The 26,826-nt window shown below is 41.2% G+C and overlaps 1 protein-coding gene across 1 annotated transcript; it reads right to left on the bottom strand.

The window, feature by feature from the left end:
- Nucleotides 1–3,427: 3,427 nt before the first annotated feature.
- On the bottom strand, nucleotides 3,428–25,027 carry LOC134395021 (glutamate dehydrogenase 1, mitochondrial-like). Its single transcript, XM_063120962.1, has 12 exons — nucleotides 24,772–25,027; nucleotides 20,467–20,547; nucleotides 19,166–19,221; nucleotides 18,195–18,258; nucleotides 16,053–16,147; nucleotides 15,609–15,788; nucleotides 9,953–10,090; nucleotides 9,556–9,693; nucleotides 8,313–8,393; nucleotides 5,291–5,506; nucleotides 3,801–3,863; nucleotides 3,428–3,544 (listed from the first exon to the last, which is right to left on the bottom strand). The coding sequence occupies exons 1-12, from the start codon at nucleotides 25,010–25,012 to the stop codon at nucleotides 3,428–3,430; spliced, it is 1,470 nt and encodes a 489-aa protein (XP_062977032.1). The 5' UTR covers nucleotides 25,013–25,027.
- Nucleotides 25,028–26,826: the final 1,799 nt, after the last annotated feature.

The raw sequence follows: 26,826 nt of genomic DNA, 5'->3' as shown, positions 1-26,826 counted from the left end.
GGATGTTGGATTGGGACATGGCTGGAAGGAGCTTTACTCGGAGAATTCGAAAAGCAAAAAATTAATTACTAACAAAGCCTAAGATCCGTGGCGAAAGAAAGACATGAAAACATCTTTAGAGTCATGGACTCATTTAGACTTCATTGAAAGACTGCAAGCAATGGAAAGTCTATATGTACATTCATTGGTATGTTTTCCCAATAACTCACATGACCATTACTCTTAAAGTAACATATCACTGATGATGTTGGATAAATAAACCATCACAATGTATACCAATATCAAAAGCAGTTAACACTACTGCTTTGTAGCTGAGAAAAATCCTAGTAAGTATTCTTCCTAAGCAAGACAGAGAGGCTCCAATCCATTAAATCATACAGAGAACATCCCTAGATTCAAATTCTAATTCTGGCATTTTAGTGAAGATCAACCAGTCTAGAGCATTCTCAGCAAAAACAAAACAAAACAAAAACCACCAGTAGCCAGGCAGAATCAACAGTGCCTTCTCCTGCACTAAGGCATTTGCCATGCTGACTGCATTGTCTTTCTGGGATGATTTCTGCATCAAGGTGACAGCAAATGACACTTCTTCTTAACACTCTGTGATGGACACATGTCACCAGAAGCACTGGTTATTTACCAGCGATGTATTTACTAAACTTGCTGAAAATTGTGTCCTTCCTTCAGGTTTACTGAGGGACAAAGGATTTCAGCACGCAGCAGAAACTAGCACACCTGCTACCAACTAAACAGCCCCCAGGCTGCTAAACCTTGACAAAGTTTGTGATCAGCCAACCAAACCTTCTGAAATTCAGAATGGTACAATAGATGGCATGTTCATCTCAGTAAGGCCAAGAAGTAAACTTAACAAGCTCTCCACAAGCCACCCAATCGTCTGTTCCTGTTTCCAAAAGGTTGCATGTGTATTGGAAAGGTTTCCATAAAGACTTTCAGATATATCAACTCCAGCAGTAAGGATTCAAGAACCATTTTTTTCCAGAATGAAGTGGCTTTTGTAATCATTGGGCTTCTTTGGGCATCCTAGTGTTTTCTGAATTATTCAACAGATGGTCCAATCATAGCCTAGCCCAATTTGTGTCAATCTGGAAGAAAAACCAAGCATGCCTAAATAATGCAGGTCCAAAATCAGACAATATATGCTGAAACATTCACAAGACCATCTTCATTGTGAAACATTTTCAAAAACACCCCCCTTGCTTTCTGGTGACAATATGGTATTATGAATCTACTTTAATCAATGGCTCAGTTCAGGCAACATGTTTCTCAATGGTGCTTTTAGAACTCCATGGTAGAGTTTTTACACCACCATTGAGAAATGTGTTGTCTGGTGGGAAAACTCCACGCAATGGTGGAGGTTTTTTTGGAAAACACTGCACGCAGAATATCCATGCTGTGCAGAGGAGAATGGAGTTTTCACACTGCGTTGACTAACGTGTTGTCTGAACTGAGCCAATGACTCACTTGTGAGCAAAAAAGTAGGGATTTCTGGTGACAAACAGCTTTTCAACCTAGTGATAATTGCAGGTGATAATGTGCAGAAAAATTATGTGCCAGCTGGGAAAGAGAGAGGAGCTGTCCATCATAGCTTGCCTAGAAGCAATATGATCTGAAGCATATCTAAACTTGGCATTCCCATCCATCACTTTTTACAACTGGGAAAATCAGAAGTGCTCATACAGTGTGAGGAAAAAGTGATACTTAAAACTTACAACCCTGAGGAATGGAAGCACTGTAACTACTTGGCATGGCAGTTATATGCTACAACTCCTGCCATTAAGTGTGTCTAGGTCCCTAGGACAATGCTATAGGGACAACAATCCTTTCAAGAAGGTTTAAAAATAGCCTCAACTTTTTCATAGGCTAATAATCTCCACAACACTAAGCCAAAAGAAAAGATACCACACTCACAATATAAATATTTCCCAAAAGGCCATATTGATGCTTTGCTAGTAATTTTTAAAACTCAATCCCAATGTCTAGGGGCAGTATGTCTGTGCTGAAGCTGAGTTTCCGCTTTCTTGTTATCCTTCCCCACTGAGTCACACCCAGTTATAGGAGCCACTCCTGCAGATTCCTAAGCTCACTGTAATATGAGAAGTCGCCTTCAGCCAATGGGCAGAGTTGCTAAGCAAAATGAATAGATAACACTGTGTAAACAGTAAATTCAGCAGGTTGACTAGACTACATCTCTGTAATAAATAGTGTGTATGATATTGCTTCTAGACAAACACTCCATGAGCACCTGCCACCCCAAGCCAGCATGCACACCGGCAACATTAAATCCTTTTTAACATAGCAGGTATGCCAATCCTTGTATATTCAAAGCTGAGCAATTCTTTTCAACAATTCTGCCACAATGACAATTCTGCCACATAGCAGTGCATTTTTGAACTGGTAGAGTATTAAATTCATACAAAATTACCTAGAGCTTTGCGCAGCAATACATAAAACCTATACTTCTTCAATCCTCCAATAGTCTTTAGTCAAAAAGTGCAATAAAGTCCTTTGACAACATATGGGGATGGACTGATTCTGGTGGAAGTGAGCAAGGTACAGGAAACATGATCTTCCTAACAGAGATTCAGGCATCAAAGAGTAGCAAGAAAAGCTTAGCACCTTGTATCAAGCAGCATAATGCAGAAATAACACCCAAGCCTCAGTGTAGGCACATGGAGTTCACCATTAATATATTCAGTAAAATGCAGTGCCTCAGGTGGCGGTCATATTTTGTGTACCTTTAAGAAAAAATGCTGAAGGTTCCGAGAATGCATGAGAAAGGCATACCATGACCTGGATGGAACAGAGTGCATAGGCTACAGGTGGGGATAATATATTGCAGCATGTAAAATATAGTACAGAGAATAAAATATGTGCTAGAACTTGGAATCCCACATTTATAGCAGGCATAAGGGAAGCGGATTCACTTATCATGATGGTTCTCATCTGCAGAAGAAGTCACCAAGCAGTTGGAAAGATCAAAGTACAAGAAGCAATTAAGGGTTTCGGCCAGCTGCAATGGATATACCCTTAAACGAGAGAATCAGAGCATTCCAAGAACACAGTAAAACAGAAACATATGGAATAAAATGATGGATAAGAGACTCTGAACTCCAACAGATGCTTAATTTCAACAGTTACACTGTACAATTCAGTGAAGCAGCAAAATCCCCAGACTGCTGGCACCATCTACAGGTCTAAGACAAATTGCTCTCCGAACAAATAGGGCTTACAGCTGAGAAACTCTGAAACTCTGAAGAAGGAGTGAGATACAAACAAAAGGAAAAGCTTCCATAGACCCTCAGCAACACTTCGGGCCCATTTTCTCACTATGATGTTCATTTTTTCCCCAGGGCAATACACACTTTTTAGTCTTTAGCCAACAGAGCAGGCCAGCAAGCACACAGCATCAGTAAGTGAAACTTGACTCACTGTAAACCTTAAAGACTTTTTCAATGGCGCACACGTAGGCAGCAGTTCTTTGATCTAAACCTAGGTTGTATCTTGTAGCTGCATCCATGATTTGCTAGAAAATAAAGCACAAACATCAGCAAACATCGTCCCAGTACACTTGCGCTCATCCAAAACTTCAAAGGTGGTGGTTATAAGGAATTGGGTTATGGTGTCACTGTACTAATTTTTATAACGTTATAACTGATATTACAAAAGAATGCACATAATTCAAAAGTGAGATTTCTCACTATGTGGTGATGAGGGCTTGGCCTGGTATCCTTAAAAAAATATACTGAGTCAACAGAGAACTGCAATGCTAGGGCACCTACCCTGGCTGAACGTTCCATGGTGAAAGCTAGACCTGAGTGCACAATATCCTTCTCTGAGGCACCCTACAAGAAAATACAATCTTGAGAAACATGCAGCACAATATTGACATTTGCTAAGAGTGAGCACAGACCACAAGATTCAGTATTTCAGCAAACAGCCCAATTTGGAAGCAGCCCACTTCAGTTTGCATCCAAATCTTGATTCAGAAATCCTAATCTTCATGCCTCCCATTAACTATCATTGCAAATCAACAAATGGGTTAACTTTTTCGATTTGTCTGATTTGAATGATATTTGCATGCATAGTAAGTCCTTTATGAGCAGACTACACCCATCAAATATCAGAAAAATAGGTGCAGGTGTTTTGTGCTATGCACCCTTAAAATTGTATGTATTTATTTATTTTATTTTATTTATTTAAAAAAGAAAACTTTTAGTTCTTGGCAGAATTGGATGAATGTTGCCCCTTCTGAGGGGATTGAGCCTGCCAAGGTTCAGATGAACTTTGTAAAACACTTTGTAGTTTCAGGGAGCTTTGTAAAACAGCAGCCTTAATCATTTTGGGGGGTCCAAACTAGGAAGCATTTATTTCCTTACATTTTTTGTCTGTGATTATTATGAAAATGACATACAGCATAGAGGTGGCTCTAGTTGAGGAACCTGCAAAAAATTCAGGATAAATACAGTGGTTTTTTTGTGGAAGGGGAGTGTCCAAATTTGGCAAGGTGGGGAGAAGAGTGATTCAATTTCTCTTTACCCCCCTCCAGGGGATTTTTGGCCCATTGCATGAAAATGGCATATTTTGTAGAAGTATTCCTAGGCAGAAACCTACAAAATATCAGGAGGAAATTTCAGGAAGATAGGCCAAGGACTAGGGAGCTATGAATGGAAAAGAGTCAAAGATATATTTTTTTCTCTCAACTGGCACTGAAGTCACACAAAGTTCAATAGAGCATGGGTGGGTGATCAAAGTGGAGAGTACAATGGCAGAAACACAAGGACTTAACATACAACATTTTCCAAGTAAGCAGCAAATGCTACACCTTCCTAGCTCCCACAGGCTCTACCAAACTAAGAGGGCTTACTGTTTCAGAGATAAAACTTAAGGTGACTTTTGGAGTAAAGCCTGGCAACAGACTGTCCTAGGTCCCATCATCCAAAAATTGGGAGCCGTGCTGTATCTAGGCAGGAATGAAATCACCCCATGTAGCTTCCCAGGAAAGCAAAAGGGGCCCTAAAGGCTGGTCCCCCAGGGGCTTCCTCAAAGAAAATAAAAACAGCCAGAAAAGTGACTGAGTGTATAATCACTGTGATTGATTGACTGAGTTGATGCTTTTATTGCATTTCTATTATACAATTACGATTTTCATGACCTTAATAGTGTTTATGTAGTGTACTGTACGTTATATAGGTTGTTAACTGCCCTGGATTCTTTCTGAGAAAGGGTGGGATATAAATAAAAGAAATAAATGAAGGGTATTATTACTTACTGACACCCTGGCCTGAAATTCTGGTGTGGGCACAATAGGGATTTCTCCATTGACCTTCCCAAACTTTCTCTCCAGACTTTGCTGCACTGACATCAGCAGATGGTAATTAGAGTCACGCTCATATTTGAAAGTGAGGCGCCCATAGCTGACATGGTTCAGGTTCTTCAGCCACTCGAAGAAGGAGACTGTCACACCACCTGCATTTATGTACAAATCCTGCCCCATAGAGACAAGAAACTGTTAAAGAGTTCTCTAGAAAACTCCAAACAAGAGAGCTGCAGAAACATAATGCCATCTACTCAGAGATATCCATGTATCCTTTTACCGGCACTTCTTTCCTGCTAGACCCATCTTGTAAAAAGCACCATGAGCACAGCAGCAACAAACTGAAAGTGTTATAGCAGTTCTTTGCATTTCTGCTTTAGAATAACATCCCAATTATGATCATTATGTGCTGCTAGGGGGTCCACAGTACTTGCATGGAATGCTTCCCAGGGGAATAGATAAAAAGTGGCCAACTTGGTGGAGAATAAGGACTTGACTCCTGTGGATAGATGGTGTACATGGACATACTTTCCCCTTCCACTCTTATACCAGCCACACAGTGACACTTTGGTCGAGGAGAATTTGGAGTAACTGCACTATAAATAATAGATCTTCAAGATTCCAAAGCTTTAATGGGGGAGGACAGAGAAGCAGAGGACTTGGGGGCATAAGAGAGAAGTGGTACTATAACTAGCTGCAAGGAATAACTGTTGGAAAAGAGGGAGAAGTGCTATCAGGTGTATGAGTGTGTATATGTGTGTACATGGGGCAAAGACACGCAGTGGGATGTTTGTGACTCCTAGTCATTTGAAGATTTGGATCAATTTGCGATTTTCAATCTCTATGCTTTAGGTATACCTCGTATTCCTTAATGTATCTTATTTAGAACACGTTACCTTCTGTTCTGGCCACCTGGAAACACTGCTTTGTGTCAAATCAGTTATGAAAAGCCCCTGAAAAGGTCTAGAGGTTTTGATTTGCTTACACTGAGCTGATTAAATACAGAATAACAGCACCATTATGCTGTAGCATACTCCAGAGTAATAACTTTAAGTCATATGGCCTGCCAATAGTAGGGCAAGCATTTTGTGCTACTTCCATCTCAGAATGAAACAGATGCACTGGCAGCATTTATTTTCAGCATGACACATAGCTGTCAGTCAGTCCATGGATCCACAACATGGGTCCAGAGAGATCATCACTAAATGTATACTGTCCGAATACAATCCATGTTCCCAAACAGCCATCACTCAGGGGGAAAATACACCTTTTACACCAATATCATCATAAGAATCCTGCTGAATCAAACTAAGGGTCCATCTAGGTCAGCATCCTGTTTTCCACTCTGGATGCCTACAGGAAGCCCACAGCAGAGTATGAAGGCAATTGATCTCCTGTGCTATTTCCATCCTAGGCAACTTGCATTCAGAGTTATATTGCTTCTGAACACAGAACTTTCATTTAGTCATTATGCCTAATAGCTGTTGATAAATCTGCTGTCATTGAGAGGCCTAGAATTTCCTAATCTTCCCTTGAAGCCATGTTAGCCAGCCTCCATCACCACATCTAGTACAGTGAAGTCCATAAATTATGCATTATGTGAAGTACTTTTTCTTTTCTGTCCTGTATAGGCTGCCAATCAGTTTAAGTGACCCCAAGTTCTAGCGCTGCAAAAGAGGGAGAAACACTCTATTCACTTTCTCTACACTATGCATAATTTTATAAATCTCTATCCCGTCCCCACTTAGTCACCATTTTTCTAAACAAAAAAAGCCCCAAATGCTTTTGTCTTTCCTTATAAGAAACGTGCTCCAACCCCTTGATCATTTTGGTTAATCTCTCCCAACTCTACATTACACTTTTTGAGATGGGGAGTCCAGAACTATACATAGAATTCCAAATGCAGCGGCACCATGGACTACTGCCAGTTATATTTTCAATACTTTTCCTAATCATCTCTAGCTCAGAATTTGCTACTGCACACTGAGTCAATGTGTTCCTTGAGCTACCCATCATTAACCCCAATATATCTTTCCTGGTTAGTCTCCACTCCATCCATTTTTATGTGGAACTGTTGCAATGCGCATCTTTTTCTCATAGCAGATGAAACTCATTTGTCAGTTTATGATCCATTCACCCAGTTTGGAGAGACCCTTTTGAAACTCTTCTCAGTCTGCTTCGTCACCATGCTATCCGCCCGACTCCAGTCCCAAAGCAGATCTTTGAAGGACCTCACTGATTACTTCCCTCCATTGTGAGAACTGCCCATTTATCCCTATACTTGTCTTCGGATTGGAAGTCCAAGTATATAACATCTACCTGATCATCCCTCTCTGCATGCTTGCTGACTGAAGACTTCCCTGAGAAATGCTGTTACTATTGATCCAAAGTGGGTTGGAGGAAGTGGATAAATCTCCCATGAATGACTAATTCAGACGACAGCTCATTTATTTGGGGATGGCTGTTCAGAATCACAGCACTAAAGAAAGCAGCATAATGCACCTCTTTAGCATTCACTGGGAGCAGAGAAGATACATATTAAATAACCTCCATGAGAGACAATGGATATTTACATCACAGGGAACAAGGATTTGATTATGGAGAGAGCTCTGCTTTAGCTACTTGGGCTAGAGCTGGTAAAAACATAGCAGGATAATACTGTGCCAACCTCAGTTTTGGAATAACCACAGCCTCTAATGCAAGAAGGGGCAACAAGCAAATATAAAACTGGTTCAAGCATCCAATTACTTTGTACATCCAATTACTACCAGACTTCCCTATGCATGTCTACCTTCATAACACTGCTGAGTTTAGTCATGCATGATCAAATAACTGCAGTGCAGAACTCTTGCCCAATTCTGCCGCAAGGGAGAAGATACTATAGAAGAGAATGCTCAACAGTGGCAGCTTAGCCAGGGGCCCAGGTATCAAGGCATGGAATAGGACACCAGAGGAGGCAAGAGTTGTGCAGACATACCGGGAGGACAAGGATCTTTCTTTGCAGGAAAATGTCATGGGCTCCTGGGGTTGTGGGGCCATTAGCACCTTCAGCAATGATCTGTGAGGCACAAAAAGATAAAAAGAGGTATCTGATAGACAGGAAAACCCCAAGCTGCTGTTTTGGCAAAGTATTTTTGTAGAGAATGGAAATGAGGCTGTAAGAAGTTATTTCAAGAATCCATTACATTTAACACCAATCCATGTATGTTTAGTACCAGAGAGCTGTCTAGCCCTTTTCCAATACACAGAGTTTAATATGAATGCTCTAAGGGCTAAGAGAGATTTATAAGAAGTGGAGTTTGTTTTCAACTATATATTTAAAATGGAGGAGAGTCTCATGAAGAATGCTATGCTCAACATACCCAGCTCCATCACGATTTCAACACTGTTTCAAATTGGGAGATCATGTAGGAATCACACGTGTCCTGTGACTATGGGTCCACAAACAACAAAAGAAGAAGGTTTTACCTGTTCTTCCTCCACCCACCCAGAACTGAAGAGCCCCACCATATTACCCATTTCAACATTAACAAGGGCAGCCCTGGGTTTCTAATTCTAGTCCTGGCAGTTCCCAATAAATTGCTTCTGGAGACTCCAGAATCAGTGGCGTGATCTGCTGCCTAGGCATACTTTAATGCAGGGAAAAACAGTCCCCAAAACAATCTACAAAAGCTTATGCCATAATGTTCTAATCTTTAAAGTACAACAAGACTCTGCTGTTTTTAAAAACAGTCCAATTTTTCCCCCAGGGCTGGGTTTGTGTATTATGATTATTATTATTGCTTCATTATTACATTTATAGCCCAACAACCTTATAAGGTAGGTTAGGCTGTCAGTCAGTGACTGGCCCAAAGTCACCCACAGTAAGCTTCATGGCACAGTGGGGCTTAGAGCCCAGGTCTTCAAGAGTCCCAGTCCATCACTCTAACCACTACAACACACAGGATCTCTATTAGTGAGTTTACTCCATATACAATGAACAAGTTTAATCATCCATCCACTACCCAGCCATATATTTGCTGTATATTTAATGGATGCATATAAGCACATCAACTCCAAAGTGGTCCCATACTGGCCAGATCTAGGCTGTGTTGAAAAAGCCCAAGGCTTGCTGCAGACCAAATTCTGTTTGCAGTCAAATAAAACAGGTCCCACTGGTTTTATTTCCTCCCCTGGAAATAGAGTTATGCAGAACAAGCAGCACTCTTTCTAAGCTCTACCTTTGCGTTGATATGATGAGCATTCGCCTTTGTGAGCTGTTTCTCAATAGCAGCTGGGATGAGGATATCACAAGGTACTTCAAGGGCACTGCCTTCAAGTCTCTTAGCCTTTGGAAAGCCAACTATAGTGCCATGCTCCTGTAATGAGAAACACACTTCAGCTTGTCAAGCCCGACATCAAAGGAGAACAGGCATGCAAGTGTTTCCCCACAATATCGAGTGGCCCTTCTGGTAGCTGAAGCAGGTTGGCCCCTGGCACTAGAGGATATACTTACAACCAATGAAGTATTATTTCACAGGAGAAATCTCACTGATCCTTTTGGGTTACTTACGCAGTATTTCTTAGAGATAAAACACTCACTGGTGCCTCCACATGTTCCTCTGGGATTCAACATACCTGCTTATAATCTTGCAGTTCCTTGGGGTCAATCCCATCAGCATTATAGATGGCACCATCTAACTCCCCCACACAAATGCAGCGAGCTCCATAGCGGTGCAGATATCGCATGGAGTGCAGACCCACATTGCCAAAGCCCTGAAGACAGAATTGGAAAGCACGGAGCAAGCTTTCAGTCGGCAAGGAAACATCTAAGAGCTTGCTGTGCTGTAAAAGTAGGTTTAAACTATATTACATAGGTCTGTGCACATTCTTCCAGGCAGAACTAATTGTGTTGAAAGGTAAACGTGATCCCCTTAGCAAGGAATCAAATGTAGGCTAGAAATTGTGTTTTATTTTATTTGCTTTGCAATCTGTTCTAGTTATCCCATCCATCTGTTTTTCTCATCATTAACAAACTCTTTTTTGGTTTACTAGAATTGTGTATTAAGTGTTGTGTGGTTATCAAGTAGCAAATGAGATAAACTGGTCTACATTTGGATACTAGCTGTACATAAGCAACCATTCCTCCAGGCCTTTGCAGCTCAGGAAGGCACTGTTAGAAGGCACTGCTGAGGAAGGCTTCCCTAGAAAATAAAGTCAAGACTGAGAGGCCTTAGCAGACCTTGCTTGCATGTCAGAATAGCTGAGGTCACAAAATACTAATGCTCAGGAAAAAGCAACCAGAAGCTCCTTTGCACTAGAGAATTAGGGGGTGCCTAGCAGAAGAATGTATTTCACTCTAAACGAAGTGGGTCTCCTTTCCCTCCTACTGAATGGATGCCTTAAGAAGAGAAGTTCAGAACTGCTCAGGACAGTTTTTCCTTTCCCCCAGGCAGCATTTCCTTTTCTCCTCTTAATGTGTCTACAGGATAAGGATCCATGCCTAAATCATTTGTGTCATCTAACATCTTAACTTACTGTCCCTTCACCAAAGAATCAGTTGTCTGAATGAACTTCTCAAAGATAAAATCTATAGGAGCACCAAAAACTAAACATGACAACCGCAGTAAAGCATTCCCTTAGGATGATGGCAACAGTTGAGGCAACAGCCAAACACACTATAAAATCTATTCTAGTTTAGATTAACTGCCAAGAATAGATAGAGCATTACCGATGGGAAAGAACTCACAGTAGCTGAGTTCTTCCCCTTGGAGCAACTGTTCGTAACTATTTAGCACCTAACTCATCTGCATCCCTCCTGGATTTTGTTGAGGAAATATGACACTTGATTTATTAGACAAGGAAAAACAACCCACAAAGACAACACTCCCCAAAGACTAGAGGGCTTCCCCTCTCAGTTTAATTTTCCTGGTAAGTTAATTAGAGTAAGTGAAGTATTCCTCGGGGGATTGCTCAGCAAACATAATTCAACAGAGGTGACTTAGAGACAGTTTATTGAATGAGCTCAGCAATGCTAGCTATGTTTTTCAACCTGAGGGGAAAATTGCTTAAGGGACAAACAGATTTCTCTAGGATTGAAGGGAAACTGGCAGGTGGCCAGATTAAAAATTTACAAAGAAATATATTAGCAGTATAGACATTCTGATGGAAAGCTCGTATCCAAAAAGGGTTCTCCCCGAGCAAAATATTTTTCTTGTTCAATTAATCATTCTGTGCATAGGAACAGAAACAAATCTGCAAAGTACAGAGGGGTAGCTATATTATTCTGTTGCAACCAAAACAAAACCTCCAACAAGAATGCTACGGCACCTTAACGACATGGTGCAGTGGTTACAGCAGCAATCCAACCTGGGGCCCTCAAGTTATATTGGACTATATCGCCAATCATCCCCAACCACCATGGCCTTTGAAATTTGTTCACTGGAATATGGTGATTAAAGGTGCAACATATGCTACATATGCTTAAACAGGAAAAAACCCTACAGCTCCCAGCATACCCCAGTCAACAAGGTGGCAGGGGCATGCTGGAAAATGCAGGATTTTTTTTGTCTAAACATTCATAGGATTACGCCCTAGGTCTGCTACAGACAGAATGTCCTGAAATAATCCCTCCACCCACCAGTGGTTTGTGTGTTACTATTTTTAATGTTCAATTTATGTCTCTTTATCCTCTTGCATAGAGGCAGACCTGCCTGGCTTATGTAAATGGCAGAAGGGCATTACTAGCAAATGATATATACCATGCTAGAAGATGTGCAGGTGAATGAGCCCTTGATTGTAAAGATGGTATTGTTCATCCTATGTTAGTGTCGTCCAAATAGATAAAGGAACAGAACTGATACTGAGATTTGTATTTTCCTTAGGTGGCCCATACTTGGTGGTCAACATTGATTCAGATTGAGGGGGAGGTGCCTGTAAGCATGGACAGGCCTACCACAAAAGGCTTGTGAGAGAGGATAATCTTCAAGGATGGGCTCTACATCCATGATTATGCATCAGAAACATTTTAGATAAGAGCTTTATGTGATAATAAATGCAATTGTGGTATTTTTTTTCTGCTAGGCCCGTGACTCAGGTGGTAACTCAGGGTATCATCTGGCCTTGTTGTTGTTCTGTTTTTACATTCCTAGGTGAGTACTTAAGATTTCCTGATGTAAATCCTGTACGCGATTCTCCCTGTCATAAGGTTTGGATCTCAAGTGGTTAAATCATAGAGCTTGTCTACCGAAAATGAATTGTGTGCCATTTAAGTGTGTGTAGAAGTCACTTGGTTTACGGTATAAGGTGGGGTTTATATGCCCCTCATATAACTGTGGTATCCAGAAGATGAAACATTGGTCACTTACTGTGAAGGTTCCTTCCAGATTAGTATAACAAAGACATCCACAAATGCGTTAACCTTCTCTGCTGCCCAGAAGAAAGTAGGTATCACATGACTAACTGGTGACCCCAGGCTCCTCCCTGGTAGTTCCATCTGTGACTAAATCTAATAGATGGAGATCACAGAAGGAAAAGGACAGAGAATGCAAGGATACCTCCAAACAATAATCAAAAATCAAAATGATACACAGTGAGCATTGCAGTCATACGCACAAGCTTGTGAACTGATAGACAATTGAAGAAAAATAGTGATGTGATTTATAGGGTATGATTTGGATGCCTTTGTCATACTAATCCAGAAAGAACCTTCACGGTTAGTGACCAATGTTCCATTCCCATGAGAAATGTGAGGAAGGCATCCACATATGGGATATACTTAAGCATACTGCCATTAGGGTGAATCTATATGCACTGAGTCTCAGGAAGAAGACAGCACTTGCTTTAGTAACCACCTGCCAAATGAGGCCTCTGCTGAGACATGGGTGTCAATTTTGTAACGTCTTATGAATTAATTGAGTATTGACCATGTAACCACTCTGCCGATGGTTTCCAGAGGAACATGGGTGCTAAAGGTAACCAATGTTGTGACAGCCCTGGATGAGTGGACAGTAACATTGGATGGCCTAGGCAGATGTCAGTCTTCATATGCTGTAAAGATGCAAGCTTTACTCCATCCCACCAGGGTGGAACTGAATACTTTTTTTTCCAATAGCAGGGGGCAAAAAGGAAAGAAGGGACAGTCTAAAAACTGCAGTGCATTTTATGAAGACTTTAATAGCTTGCTGTTAGCCTTACTCCTACCATGGTCTCTCAGTCAGGTGAAGCGGTTTAGGGCAAAAATATGAAAAGGAGAGTTGACTTTTAGTAGGAAGGCCAGCTCTGGGTGAAGAATAACTGTCTTTTTGAAAGGTGGTGAGGCCATCTCAAATTGATAGAGCAGAAGTTCTGAAACTCTTCAAGCAGAAGTGATGACCACCAGAAACTGGATCCTCTGAGACATGAGGCATAAAGTCGTCAATTTAAGAGGTTCAAAGGGTGATTTGGTGAGTGATGTAATGGCCCTGTGGAGGTTCCAGGAAGGAAAGCTATGAATTGAAGGAGGGTGGATAGACAAGGCACGCTTGAGGTGCGGATGCAAGCTGACCAGTGCCTGGCCTGGGTTTTGCTGTTTGTCTACAGTGTGCTTGGCTTTAGGCCCATCTCCAGGCCTATCTGAAGGAAAAGAAGGAGTTCTCTTACCCTATACTGATGAATATCCCTGGCCCTTATGATGGCACCAGTGCATGAAGCCCTTCCTGGAAGTTTCACCTATGTGTATCGTGGAATCTTTCCTAGATAAGAGTAGGGTGCCAATTACCTTGTCGGAGGAACCTAACACTGCCCTCTCAGAAGCCAGGTGTCTGGGTGGAGCCGGTCTGGGTCCAAGTGAATGACTGGGCCTTGGGAGAGCAGACAGAGGTTTGGAAGGAACCATAGTTTGCCTCTTGCAAGGTGGAGACGCTCTAAAAATATGGGGCATCTAGACCAATAGGATGTTACTAATAACACTGTTGCTGCTGTAAGACTTATCTTCCATAGCACCCTGGAGAAGGGTGTTGGTGGAAAGCAGACCTGAAGGCCAGGGAGAGTTCAGGACTTCAGTTCTGGAGCAACTGAACCTGGAAAAGAATCGCAAAAGCTTGAGATCTGTTGGAGAAACAAACAGAACCACCTTCATGGTGCCAAAGTGGCTTTGGAGGTTCTGGAAGACTGATGGGTGAAGAATCCATTTGCCTGGGTGCAGCGGTGTTTGGCTCAGGCGTCTGCTGTGTGATTTAAGCTCCCTTGGATGTTATGTGTGGAGATAGAGCCAGGATTCCATCTTGCTCAGCTCTTGGAGCAAGGTACCACTCTGAAGATTGTGAGTCCTCTGCCACCAAATCAGGGAGATGTGAATGCACAAAATAAAAGTTAAAACGCACTTCTTAAAATTACAAATCAAAAAGACATTATGGGATGAGTCAAATCCAGTAGTCTTCTATTTCCATACTTTAGATCCTTGCATAGAAGTGACATATTCTCAAACACACATTTTAGAAATATGACCAGAGCAATTCTTCCAAGTTTAATAATAACCAGAAGTGCAAAACCAGTTTTGCACAGTTGGTAGATAGTTGGAGTTTGATCTCGGAGATTTGGCCATGCACTCATGGTGATCATGGCAGACCACTTTCTCTGTGATCACTTCCCAACTGTTTATATATTCTGTACTACTATTGTAAATACTGTCAAGACAATATATAAAGTAATTTTCTTATATATAAAACACTGCAGAGAAATACCAGACAATAATTTGGAATATTCAACAAATGCAACACAATTTCTATATTTCAAGCCTCATAGTACTAAATAATCAGAGACGAATAGCACTGAAATCTGTTCCTCATTTGTATATCTGAATTTAATATAGTACATTAATTTCATGATTTCAACGATTTCCCATAATTTTTGAGTCACTCCTCAACTGTAGCAGTCAAAACCAGCCTGCCAATGGCAGGCTATGACCATCTTCACAGCATCAAGAGTCATTATTAATTTTCTCAGATTTCTGGGAAACAGTCCACTAAACTACCTAACAAATCACCCAAGGATTTTATGGGGCCATAATATGTAACGTTTGTTTCATTTCCCCAAGTATAAAACCGGCAACACTAGAGACCTAATTCACAGGGTTTTGTGAGAGGAAACACAACACTAACTCAGCAGGACTGAGCTAGTCTTACACTTACCTAGGCACACACCATCCCTGGAAAAAATATCCTGTCAGCCCCCATTCTTAGGCATCCCAAGTAACCAGGATTTTTCTGAAAATGGATACTTACCTTTTACTACAATAGCTCAACTTCATCTTTACCTGCAATACAAATGTTTTGCCAGAGAATCCAGTTTTGAGGCCAATGAGATCCATGTATGCTGTGCTGTTGATGTAGTTTTCAATTCCATGTAAAATTCCACGGCCTGTCGCTGAGATTCGTCCATGGATTCCTCCCTGACTGATGGGCTTCCCTGTCACACAAGCATAGGAGTTGATATCCTACAATTCAAAACATGAAACAGTAGATGACAAAACTGTCTCATCTTGCACATTTACTATACAAAAGACAAGACAAGCCCTCTCCAGAAATACATGTATTCGGATAATTCAAAAAGAGAAAACATTTTATAATGATAAATAGAACCAAGTCTATAGTATCCCTACAAGTCAAATCAGGCCTTTGCAGATGAATAGTATCGAAAGATACTACTTTTCAGAAAACAGCCACATACTAAACCTTTTTGTATGAAAAAATAACATTACCCTGTAACCAACAGTGTTGCTGTAAGTATCAGCGATCCAGGACATCTCCCTTTCTCCTGTACTGATGTCAGGAGCAGCTACATCAATTCCAGGACCTGCCAGGGACAATAGATCCATCAAATCTTCTTCCACTCTCCCACATTAAACAAATTAGAGTAGTCAGCTTTTTGACAGGTTTATTCTACCCTACACTCACAAATGTTGCTGGAGAAAATGCAGGCCTCTACAATTTAAAATTGGTAGAGCCCTGAAACATAAAGCTTTTCTGTATTTTCTAGACACACTGAACCTCAAAGCTTTGCCATCAACACATTTAAGCAGAGGTCACTGCTGACCCCTTCTCAAACTTCATACAGAATCCCAAATGCATTGATACAGACAGCCTCAGGCTCAGAGAAAGACTAGCCATCATTCCTCTTTGACATGCCCTGTATGTTATGCTCCAGAGGTGGAAAAGGTTATCTACCCCAGGATATATAAACTAGGGTAGGGCTTGGCAATTTTCTTAGCATGACAGGCAAAAGAGAAATATATTATGAGCTGAAGGGATGTACATTAGGCCTTGTATACCTAATAATTCGTTAATTGTGTGCACAACCACAAAGGATGTCAAAACCAGAGAATACAGAAATATTTCACATATTTTATAATATTGTTAATAACTTATTCCAATTTGAAAACTATAAATTCACCATTCAAAAAGGTTTATATAGAGATAAAAAAATAAAAAACTTGAAGGACATTTAATTTTAGGCATCTTACAGTGTCTTCCTATGCATGTTTATGCAGAAGTAATTCCCACAGATCTGAGATTACTTGTGTGCATAGGATTGCAAGCTTTTTAAAAGAAATCTTTCAGCATTTAACAATGAGGACTAGCAAAGCAAAGGCTGGATTTTTTTTAAAAGGGGGCGCGCAAAAGATTCTGAATTGTGTAATCTGCATAAATCAGGCAAACTGAGCAAATATGCATTTTGCAACTGTCACAATGTAATCTTATACATATCTACTCAAAAGTAAATTCCATCAAGTTCAATGGGACTTATCCGCAAGTAAGTGGATACAGAACTCGGAGGCTTACCATCATCCTATGCAGGGTGGGAGAAGCGGCTCCGGACCTGCATTTTTTGCTAGATGGGCTTTTTTGTCCATCTAACTAGAGTGCTTTGGAGGAGGAGGGAAGGAGGCTGGAGAGGCCTCAGGATAACTTGTATCCTGGTCTCTCCAGTCTCCTCCCCTCCCTGCCCACTGAAATGCCCCTTTCTCCAAGGCCGAGTTCCTAACTTCAGATAGCAGCTGGTGCAGTTCTTTCCATGCTGGGTATAGGGGAAGGGGAGGGGGGAGCTCTGATACCCCCTTCTGGGGTTGGAGTGCTGGATCCAACCTCAGATAGGAGAATCCAAAATAGCGTATGGCCCCTCAAATGCTGACTAGGGGCTATAGGATTGCTCCCTCATTCTGTTTGTTAAACATTGATAGAGCAGAGATATGCAGGGCACTGGAGTCCTATCCTGTGGCCATTGGAATCTTATTTCAGCCACATCTTTGCCTTCCGAGATTTCAGTAGGCATTGCAACATACTTTGAAGCATATACTCCAGGAGTAGAGGATGTGTGGTACTCCAGATGCTGATGGACTCCAGATGCTGATGGACATCTGCCTTAGCCAGCATAGTTAATGAGATGATGGGATTTACAGACAAGCAACATTTGGAGGGCCACATGTTCTCCATACCTGCTATATTCACAACTATAAGGGATTTAAAACACACTTTAAAAAATAAAAGCAGATTTTCACAGAAACCTGATTTCCGCATTGATCACCAAATTCCGTGCTTTTTCTGTCTTTGCACAAGGATACATACAACCCTGGTTAAAGGAAGGGTGAGAATCCCAAGTTTTTAGAGTGCATATTAGCTAACTTTGGACAATATGGATTTCAGCCCTCCTCCAGAGATGGCAGTCGTAAGACATTAATAACATTTTTATTAATTAATCATTATTATTTATTACATTTCTATACTGCCCCATAGCTAAAGCTCTCTGGGCAGTTTACGTTTGTTTCCTTTTGCCTATGGGACAGCCTGTAAACCAGTCATTCTTGTATGCAACCCTAAAGGGAAAAAGTAGTAGGTAGCCTTACCTATAAATCCCTTCTTGGCCAATTCTATTGTGAATTGTCTTGTTATTTTTTCCAGTTCATTCTCCTGCATAAGAACATCAACATCCAGCTGTTACTATAGGTTCTTGCAAGGATGCCAACAGCTGACCAGGGTATGGATCTATGGCATCCAGGCTAGATCAGGTTGGTTTGCAGAGGGACACTGAATCCTAATGAGACAGAAATCTTTCAACTTGGGTACCTTGCCTTAGTAGGTACTCAGAATTAGTAGATGTAATTCTGAGTTCAGCTGTCCTTAGGTGGGTCTCTCCATTTTGTATGGAAAAATGTTTACTCCTTTCCAACAATGACTCACCACGCACCTACTCTGTTAAGGGCATGCACCAGCTCCAATTTTGCAGCACTGTGCTTTACCACCTGTTTGGCTAAACAAATGGTAATCAAAAATTGGTGCTTGTTTTCTTTCCCTCACCCAGAGAAGGCGTTTGTTTGCAGTCATTTGGCAAGCAATGTCCATAGAAAGTTCCTGATGCCTACCTGGTACTAAGGATCAGTTTACACATTGCAAAAAGCTTCCACTTGATGTCCTTTGACTATCCTTGCCATAACTGCTGACATAATCCATATAGAAGATAGTAGCATGTGATTTGAGTCTCTCACAGTCATAGCCACAGCTTGTCTTCAGGAAATCTGTGACTGCAGTACTTGAAAAGTGTCTATTAAGATCACAGGAATTGTCACTGGGAAGCTGTGGCTAAATTTGTACAGGGTATATTTAACACATACTAGAGTTCTCCATGTAAATGCAGCTCCCAAAGAGTGATTAGGACACATAATTTAGAGCTCTTTCATAATGCATCTGAATCAGCTCTAAGAAATGTTCACATTTCTAAATATGGTTATTTAGTAAATGTCTAAAATATGGCAGGAAGCAAGTTGTCAGAGTATTCCCACAATCCCCCTGGAGTGAAAAGGAAAGGATATACACTTACTGAGTAATTCTTTGGATCAATAGTCACACCGGCCTTAGCTCCACCAAACGGAACATCTGAAAGTTACCAGACAGGCTAGTCAGCAATTGGCCATCTCACCGTGTTCCTAATCTAGCCCTACAGAGGTGCAATGAGAGCAACTGCTTTAAGAACTGTGGAGACTGTATTGGTTGAGAATTTAACCCCACCCTAATCATAAAGGCTTTATGTAAGGACCTACTCCTAAAACAATGTCTAAAACCCAGCAGTTAGTTTATATTAAAAATTAATCTACCACTGAAAGAACCATCTGCTCTTCCCTGGCAGGCAAAAAGCTTGCTAAGATAAAATGGCATTACTATTGCTTGGAAAAGAGTCAGGTTTTGTTATAACTTTGGAGGAAGGAGTTTCTTAAGCTGAAATATAACCACCAGGAACAACCATGCTTCCTGTTCACACATAACAGCACCCGCAAGCTGAAGCAGTAGATTGTAGTACTGTAGAGCAAAAGCACAGCAAATTCCTCAAGGTAATAGGGTAATTTCTATTTCACAAGCTTCTCCTTAGCCCACAGATCACCGATCTCACTGTTTTAAAACCTTCGCATTCTGTTACACAATAACACTCACCCTTCCAGTCCCTGCAACCCCTTGCATACAAGCTGCTGCCTAGACCCTATAATAGCTTTTCACAAAACCAGAAGAACTCAGACCTCCCACTTAGAGCCACCTGCCACCAGTAAGCTCAATCTTATCTCTTTCAATCACACAGAGACACACTGTTATATTTCTACATACATACATAGTAAAAGAAATCCAATCACTTTTAAATTTGCTTACAGAGATATTGGTAGTATTGGCATTGACACATCAACATTGGCTACTGAGACTACAACTAGTGATTCTATGTAGTTCGGGTTACAGAAGCAGTGCTATTTCCTAACCTTCCCTGCCATTTTGTGGTGGTGCCCAGGACATTTTCTCAAATTGCCAAATGTACCCACATGCCCCAAAAGATTGTTTGCCCTGTCCTGGACTAACATTAATACTTGTTCAGTGCTAATAATGTGATACTCCTGCATTTGCTATGTCGAGGGGGAAAGTAGGGCTTAAAAGGTTGAATTAGTTTGGACGTGTGTCTCAAAAGGTGAAATAATTTTACCGGTGGGTTCCACTTCCAAATGTCTGAGAAGAATTGGCATACTAGGTTTCTGAAATATGCACAAGCTCTTCCATGAATCCCATCTCTTGAATAGTTCAATAGTGCTACCTCCTAACTTTATCACCACATCCTAGCATTTTACCCAAACAGTACTAACTTACCTACCACTGCACATTTGTATGTCATCAAAGCGGCTAAGGCTTTTACTTCATCAACTCTAACTGATTGACTGTAACGAATCCCTAGGGGAAAGTAAGAGAAAAACAAACAGGGGCATAGTCATCATATGTACAACACAAATGGATCCATTTATTTATATCGATTTATAATAATCCCCACCCACTCTAATTCTAAGGATGCTGAGCAACACATATAAAAACAGTTTATTGTTCTTGGTAGGCTCTGAAACGCCATCTATAGATAGAGGTTGTTGTACTGGTATTATCACTTTGAGAAGACGCAATCTCATAAATATAAAGCAGCTCAGGCATTATAACTTGGCTTGAGTTATATGGAGAGATATATTTTTATTTGTTCCAACAAGTCATCACAACATAAAATAAACTGCAGAAGCAGCCACCTGGAGTTACCTGCTCTAAAGTCATCACAGTATGCACCTTATGTATTCCCACTCCTCTTTTCATGGCACACTGAGAATTAATGAGGAGGAAATTCATGCATTGATGGATAATCCAGCAAAAAGAGAGAAGCGATAGGGAAGTTGGGCTTCTTTTTAATATGTATCGTGGACACATTCCTCCCTAATCTTTTTAATTTTTATTCCCCACCCCACATTTGCCAGCTGGCAAAATGTTATGCTCACTTACTTGATGGTATAGCAGTTTAAAACCCAATCTCTAATATTGGGTATATCTACAATAGTTTGAAGCAAGACAGTATTGCTTATATTCCAATTTCACCTCAAATATTCCAAATATCTGTAATTTTTCAGAACTTTTGTCAAATCCTTCTTTCTAAAAGAATGCACCACTGAGAAGATTATAAGGAACCATTTCTAGTATTAACGTAAGTAAAAAAAATGTCCTGGACAATGCTAATGATCACAAGACTAAAAATCACAGTCCAACAGACAGTAGTGCCTCTGTACTGAGCTAGATGGTAGCATTAACCAAGCAAGAGAAAAGGAGCAGGGTGCAGTTGCACACCATATTTCAAATGAGTTCTACTTTTGCTACTCTTCCTCTATCCCTATTTTTGCAAGCAAGAGATCAGAAAGTCAACTGCCTGGGCTTGAAAGCAACCAACTAAAGTCATAACATGTATTTATTTAAAAATACTTGTGTACTTCTTTCCTGGGAACTCTAAGCAATTTACAACCATAAAAACTTAAAATGCAACTTTTATAAATAATAGTCCTGGCCTGTTCAGACCACACGCTAAACCATAGTTAGGAATGGTTCTTACAACATGCTAAGTCATTGTTCACATAACATGCTAAGCCATAATGTTTAGCTCAAAATGCTTAACCACTGTGGGTTAGCATGATGCCATCAATAAAATAAGCAGCAAAAATTACTTTTCTAAGTTAAATGGCAACAGAAAAAGAGCGAGGCCCACTTCAGCCAAAGACGTGACAAAAGTGGTGGGTTTTGCAACCTCTCTGAAAACTCAATTTAAAAAGTAGCTTTCATGGAGGTTTTGGAGTCGTAAGGCTCCTTCCAGTTGTTACCATCTTAACCTGCCTTAAGGGTGGATTGGGTCTCCCAAACCTTGAGTACTATTATATAGCAAACAGGTTAAGACATATTGTCGAAGCAATTTTAGGGGTAGGGGACTTAGAATGGATGGAGGAAAATACATTAGGTAATATTGAGTTAAAATTGCAGAATGTATTTTTTAAGGAAAAAGGGAAGGGTAAATGGCTTAATGATTTAGATAATCACTTTTTGAAGTTCCATTGGGAACTTTGGAATAAATATAAAAAGGAGATGCTTTCAAGTAATTCCTCCTTAACACCGGTGATAATGCTAAAGAATTTTCCTGAAAATTTAAAGAATAGACTAAGTAAAGTTTTAAAATAAAAAAATAAAATGAAATTAAGAGAATGGTTAAGGGGGATGAATACAAGAGAGAGGTTGGAAGAAGTTTTAAAAGATTTGAAACTAACGTGGTTAAACTATGGGCAATTGGAACAATGGACTAAAAATTGGGTAAGAGAAAATGGAGAGTGTGGAGAGAGGACGAAATTTGAGGAATTAATCGGAAAAAAAGAGATGGACAAGGGACAAAATATAGGGACAAAAGGGTTAATGAGTCAACTATACAATATATTAGCTGAGAAAGGAGTCTTGGATAGTGTCGGGAAAGTGGTTTGGGAGACCGATTTGAAGATACAAATAGGACAGCAGAGATGGGAAGGACTATGGAGACAGAGAGTGTTGAGAAATATGTCAGTAAGAATAAAGGAGAATTACTATAAACTTGTATGGAGGTGGTACTTAACTCCGGTCAGATTAAATAAGATTAATAAGCAGCTTTCAGCAGATTGTTGGAGGGGTTGTGGTGAAAAAGGAACGTATTTACATACGTGGTGGGATTGTAAACATGTGCAAAAGTTGTGGAAGATGGTGTTCTTTGAGATTGAGCAGATTGTGGGATTTAAAGTAGAGGTTACACCAAGGATTGCATTACTCTCACTGCAAGAAGAACTTAAATGTAATAAAGAAGCGAAAGAACTGATAACTAACCTGCTGACGGCTGCGAGGTTGATTGTAGCTAGGAACTGCAAGATTCAAGGAGACTATGGTATTGAAGAATGGTATAAAGAAGTGTGGGACATTGCTATAAATGATAAATTGACATGTAATATTAAAATGAAAAGAGGCATAGTAAAAACGAACGATTTTGAGGGTATATGGAAAAAGTTCGTAAAGTTTGTGTTCTTTAAAGGAAGTGGGAAACCACCAACAGATGAAACTATGAGTTTTTGGAAACAGGAATGAGATCCCGTGGTGGGGGGAGCACTGTTATGTTTAGTATAAATATGTTTAATAGGTTAAATGTGAATATACAATATTAAGGCAATTTTATGTTTATGTATTAAGTGATTTTATTTGTTGTTTTTGTGTTTGTTGTATATTGTTTAATAATAAAAATTTAATAAAATTAAAAAAAAACTGCCTTAAGGACAGATTGTACAACAAAACTTGTTGAACAGATAATTTTTAATTATTACTTTATATTCCTCTTCAACAAGTTCCTGAGGACAGTTAAAATGGGTAAAATCCAACGTAAGTCCTACTTAGAGTAAATCCATTGACATTAATGAGATTTGCATTAGTTATGACAAAGTCTCATGCATTTCAATCAGTTACTTTACCCAATCAATTAAATTTACAATAAAACAAATTGGAATTCAATTGGTGAAACTCAGTGGCAGGCGTGAAACTTTAACCCCCAAAGTTTTTCAAGCCTTTTAAGATGCAAATCCAAAGAACAAAAGAACATGGGGTAGGGTATTGTATGAGGAGGCAGCCACTAAGGGTAGGAAATACCTGGCTTACTTTAGGAAAGAAGGCTAGAGTGAAACAATCAGTGAATTGTTAAGGAGGATGTTAGCAGAGTGCGGGGGGGGGGGGGGGAGTACTAGAGAGATAGCATCGTTTTGAGGCTATGCCAAGAACATCTTCTGGGCTTAAAAAGGGACTGTCAGGTCTGGGTGTGTATGCTAGAACTGCATCCTCCCCTGCATTTTTATCCTGCTTTTCACACAATTATGGTCTCTCAAAGCAACTCATATCAAAACTTGCCACCCATACCTTCTTGTCCCATTTAAAAGACTTTTTATTATTTATATTTGAACAGAGGGGACTGGAAAGAGTCTGACAGATCTGAACATGGAAAAACATTTCTGTTTTTACCTAATCCTGCAACTATTCCCAACATTTATGTTTGGAATCTTGTTCCACTGCCCCCATAAGATGCAAAACAAAGCTGCACAGCTTAAACTCAAGCCAAATACAGTTCACTAGCCATGCATTGTATCCTGCTAGCTACTAGATTCTCCCCATTTCTGTTTCTGTTGTTCCACTTTTCCAGGGCTGATTAGCTAGATCACTTGAGGTAACATTTCTGGCATATAATTCTTTTTGTTTTTAACAGATTTTAGAGAAGTAACTGTGTTACAGCAAATACATTAATTCACAGCAGCACACATTGAGTCTTGTGGCATCTTAGAGACAAAGAAATTTACTGTGTCATTTGTAGACTAAAACTCTGAAACTACTGAAGCAAAAAACTGAAGATAACATCTCATGCAGCTCATGACATGAGGTCTAGTCTTTTAAAGTTTCTACCACAATAACTGTGTGGTCCTATGCATATTCATTCATACATTCCACGGGCTTCAGGGTCACTAGATCTGTTAGTCTTTCGAGTGCCGCTAGCCTCGTTTTTGCATGTTTGCTATTAAAACCTCTGCAGCAGAGGAAGCGCCTTAGGCTCACCCCCTTTGCAGGGCGTGCGGTGCTGGCTGTGTTGAGCCCGGCAGCCTTTGATCACTTCCCAGCTGCCACTGTCCCTGCGAATGGGGAAGGCCACCTCCAGGACGTGGCCACAGTTCCGGATCGTGTCGAGGATCCCGCGAACCCGCTGCTCTCGCTCGTTCTCGTCCTTGGGAGTGCGGAGCCGCTTCACCAGCTCCTTCTCTACCACTCGCGCCGCCCGCTCACAGAATATCTCCACCATGCCCAGGAAGCTGGGCTCCCCGTCGCCCTCGCCAGTGTGCTTCCACCTGCGGGGCACAAGCGCTTTCCCGCCGCTTCTGTTCAGGAGAGGTCCGCCGACGCCGGCTTGTCGCTGTTGCCATGGAGACGCGGCCTGGCGTCCCGGGAGCCCGAACCCCGCGTGGGGATGCCACGAAGCGTCCGCCACTGGGGCCGTTTCCCAAAGCGGTCCTCGCACCCGCAGCAACCACTGCATTTCGCACGTGGGGATGGAGGGTGACGGAGCGCCGTTTCGTCTCCCTAAGGACAAGAGCCCGCACAAGTAACGCGGCCGCCTGAGGGGGGAAAAGGCGCGAAGAGTAACGGTGAGAGTTAAGGGAGGAGCACGGAATACTGACGCTTCTGATTGGTGGGGAGTCTGACCAATAGGATGGAAGGCGGCAGCGACCCGGGAGGGAGTTATTGAGGCTGGGGAAGAAAGCGATACGGTCTGATGTAGAACGATGAGTTGGGAAGGGGGCGGTGGGAGAGGTGGAATGTATGAGCTGCTGGGGTGGAGCAGGAGAGGAGATAAGTAAGGTTTAAATCCAGTTCGGCTCCAGACGTTATTAGACTGCAACTCCCATCATCCCTCACCGTTGGCTGTGCTAACTAGGGCTGATGGGAGTTCCAGCCTAGAGGGCCACACCTTTCCTACCCCTGGTTTAATCCAGGCTTCAGACACGGAGGAACCCTTTTCGAAAACTAAGTGAGCTTTGAGGTTTTATTATTATTGCATTAATATCTCGCCTTTTTTTTCCTGAAAGGAACCCAAGGCGGCGTACATAATCCTCCTCTCCATTTTAACCTCACAACAACAACCCTGTGAGGTGGGTTAAGCTGAGGGTCTGTGACCGGCCCAAAGCCACCCAGTGGGTTTCCATAGCCGAGTGGGGATTAAAACCCGGATCTCCCGACTCCCAGTCAGACACTCTAGCCACTACACCACACATTTCTGTGCTTTCCCCCGCCCCCAACCATGAGGACTGGTAGTTTTTCTTTGGAAAGTGGAAGCTGCGGTGGGAGGCCTGAAAAGATCGGAGTTCCCAGAAATTGCCCTAATTTACTCCAACGTTAATGCAGCAAGAACGTGAGAGGGCAAGTCATATATATAATACATAAATGCCCCCTCTTCCTTGTAGTTTATCCATGTTTAATTGCTTGTTTTGCACAGATGATACTGCAGTTCTGGGTAACAGAAATCAATAGAGGGCTTTTCTTCCCATTTCTCCATCTCAGTGCTAGGAAAAGCTTCCCCTGTTAATTTTTGCCCCTTGTTTAGTTGTTTAAAGAAAGAACATATTTCCGTTTCCTTTTTTCAAATGACAACTTTATACAGGAGTTCTCAGTACTGAATGGGGATGGAAAGCACATCTGCAAATGAGCTACCTTTGTTCTTGACAAAATCACATGTGCCTTGTGCCTCTTAGCCTTGCACCAGTGGTTTGTGACTTCTCCAGCATACTGTGCAGATGGGTGGCAATGCACAGATGCCATGGGATTTGCTGAACTGAGCCCAAAACAGTACATACAGAGTTACCCAAAGGTACATTTAGAAAGAAAAACATTGACAATTATGGTGTGTATCCAGAACAGCCCTCTTCATTGTGTTTTGTGCCCCCTAAAAGTTTCTTCATTTCCCATCTGCATCTGTTTGCTCCTCCCACAACTGTATGCACAGATTTTTATTTTTGTCGAAAAAACCCAAACTTCTATAGTTTATTTTAAAATTACTGTTTTTAATGCTTAGTTTTGCACCTTTAACTCTGGGGTACAAGAACTGAGCTGGCAACCAGA

Source organism: Elgaria multicarinata, chromosome 3 (genome assembly GCF_023053635.1).
Source record: "Elgaria multicarinata webbii isolate HBS135686 ecotype San Diego chromosome 3, rElgMul1.1.pri, whole genome shotgun sequence".
Classification (NCBI taxonomy): Eukaryota; Metazoa; Chordata; class Lepidosauria; order Squamata; family Anguidae; genus Elgaria; species Elgaria multicarinata.
Note: the sequence above shows the minus strand (reverse complement) of the source record. Positions and strands in the feature narration are given on the sequence as shown.

Bases quoted from the DNA above. Each gene is read 5' to 3' on its own strand.
- LOC134395021 (XM_063120962.1), bottom strand. From the start codon at position 25,012: ATGGTGGAGATATTCTGTGAGCGGGCGGCGCGAGTGGTAGAGAAGGAG. The intron at 8,394-9,555 runs GTAGAGCTTAGA...TGTGCCTCACAG, and splicing joins CTCATCATATCAACGCAAAG to ATCATTGCTGAAGGTGCTAA. The intron at 3,864-5,290 runs GTAAGTAATAAT...ATTTTCTTGTAG, and splicing joins AATTTCAGGCCAGGGTGTCA to GGTGCCTCAGAGAAGGATAT.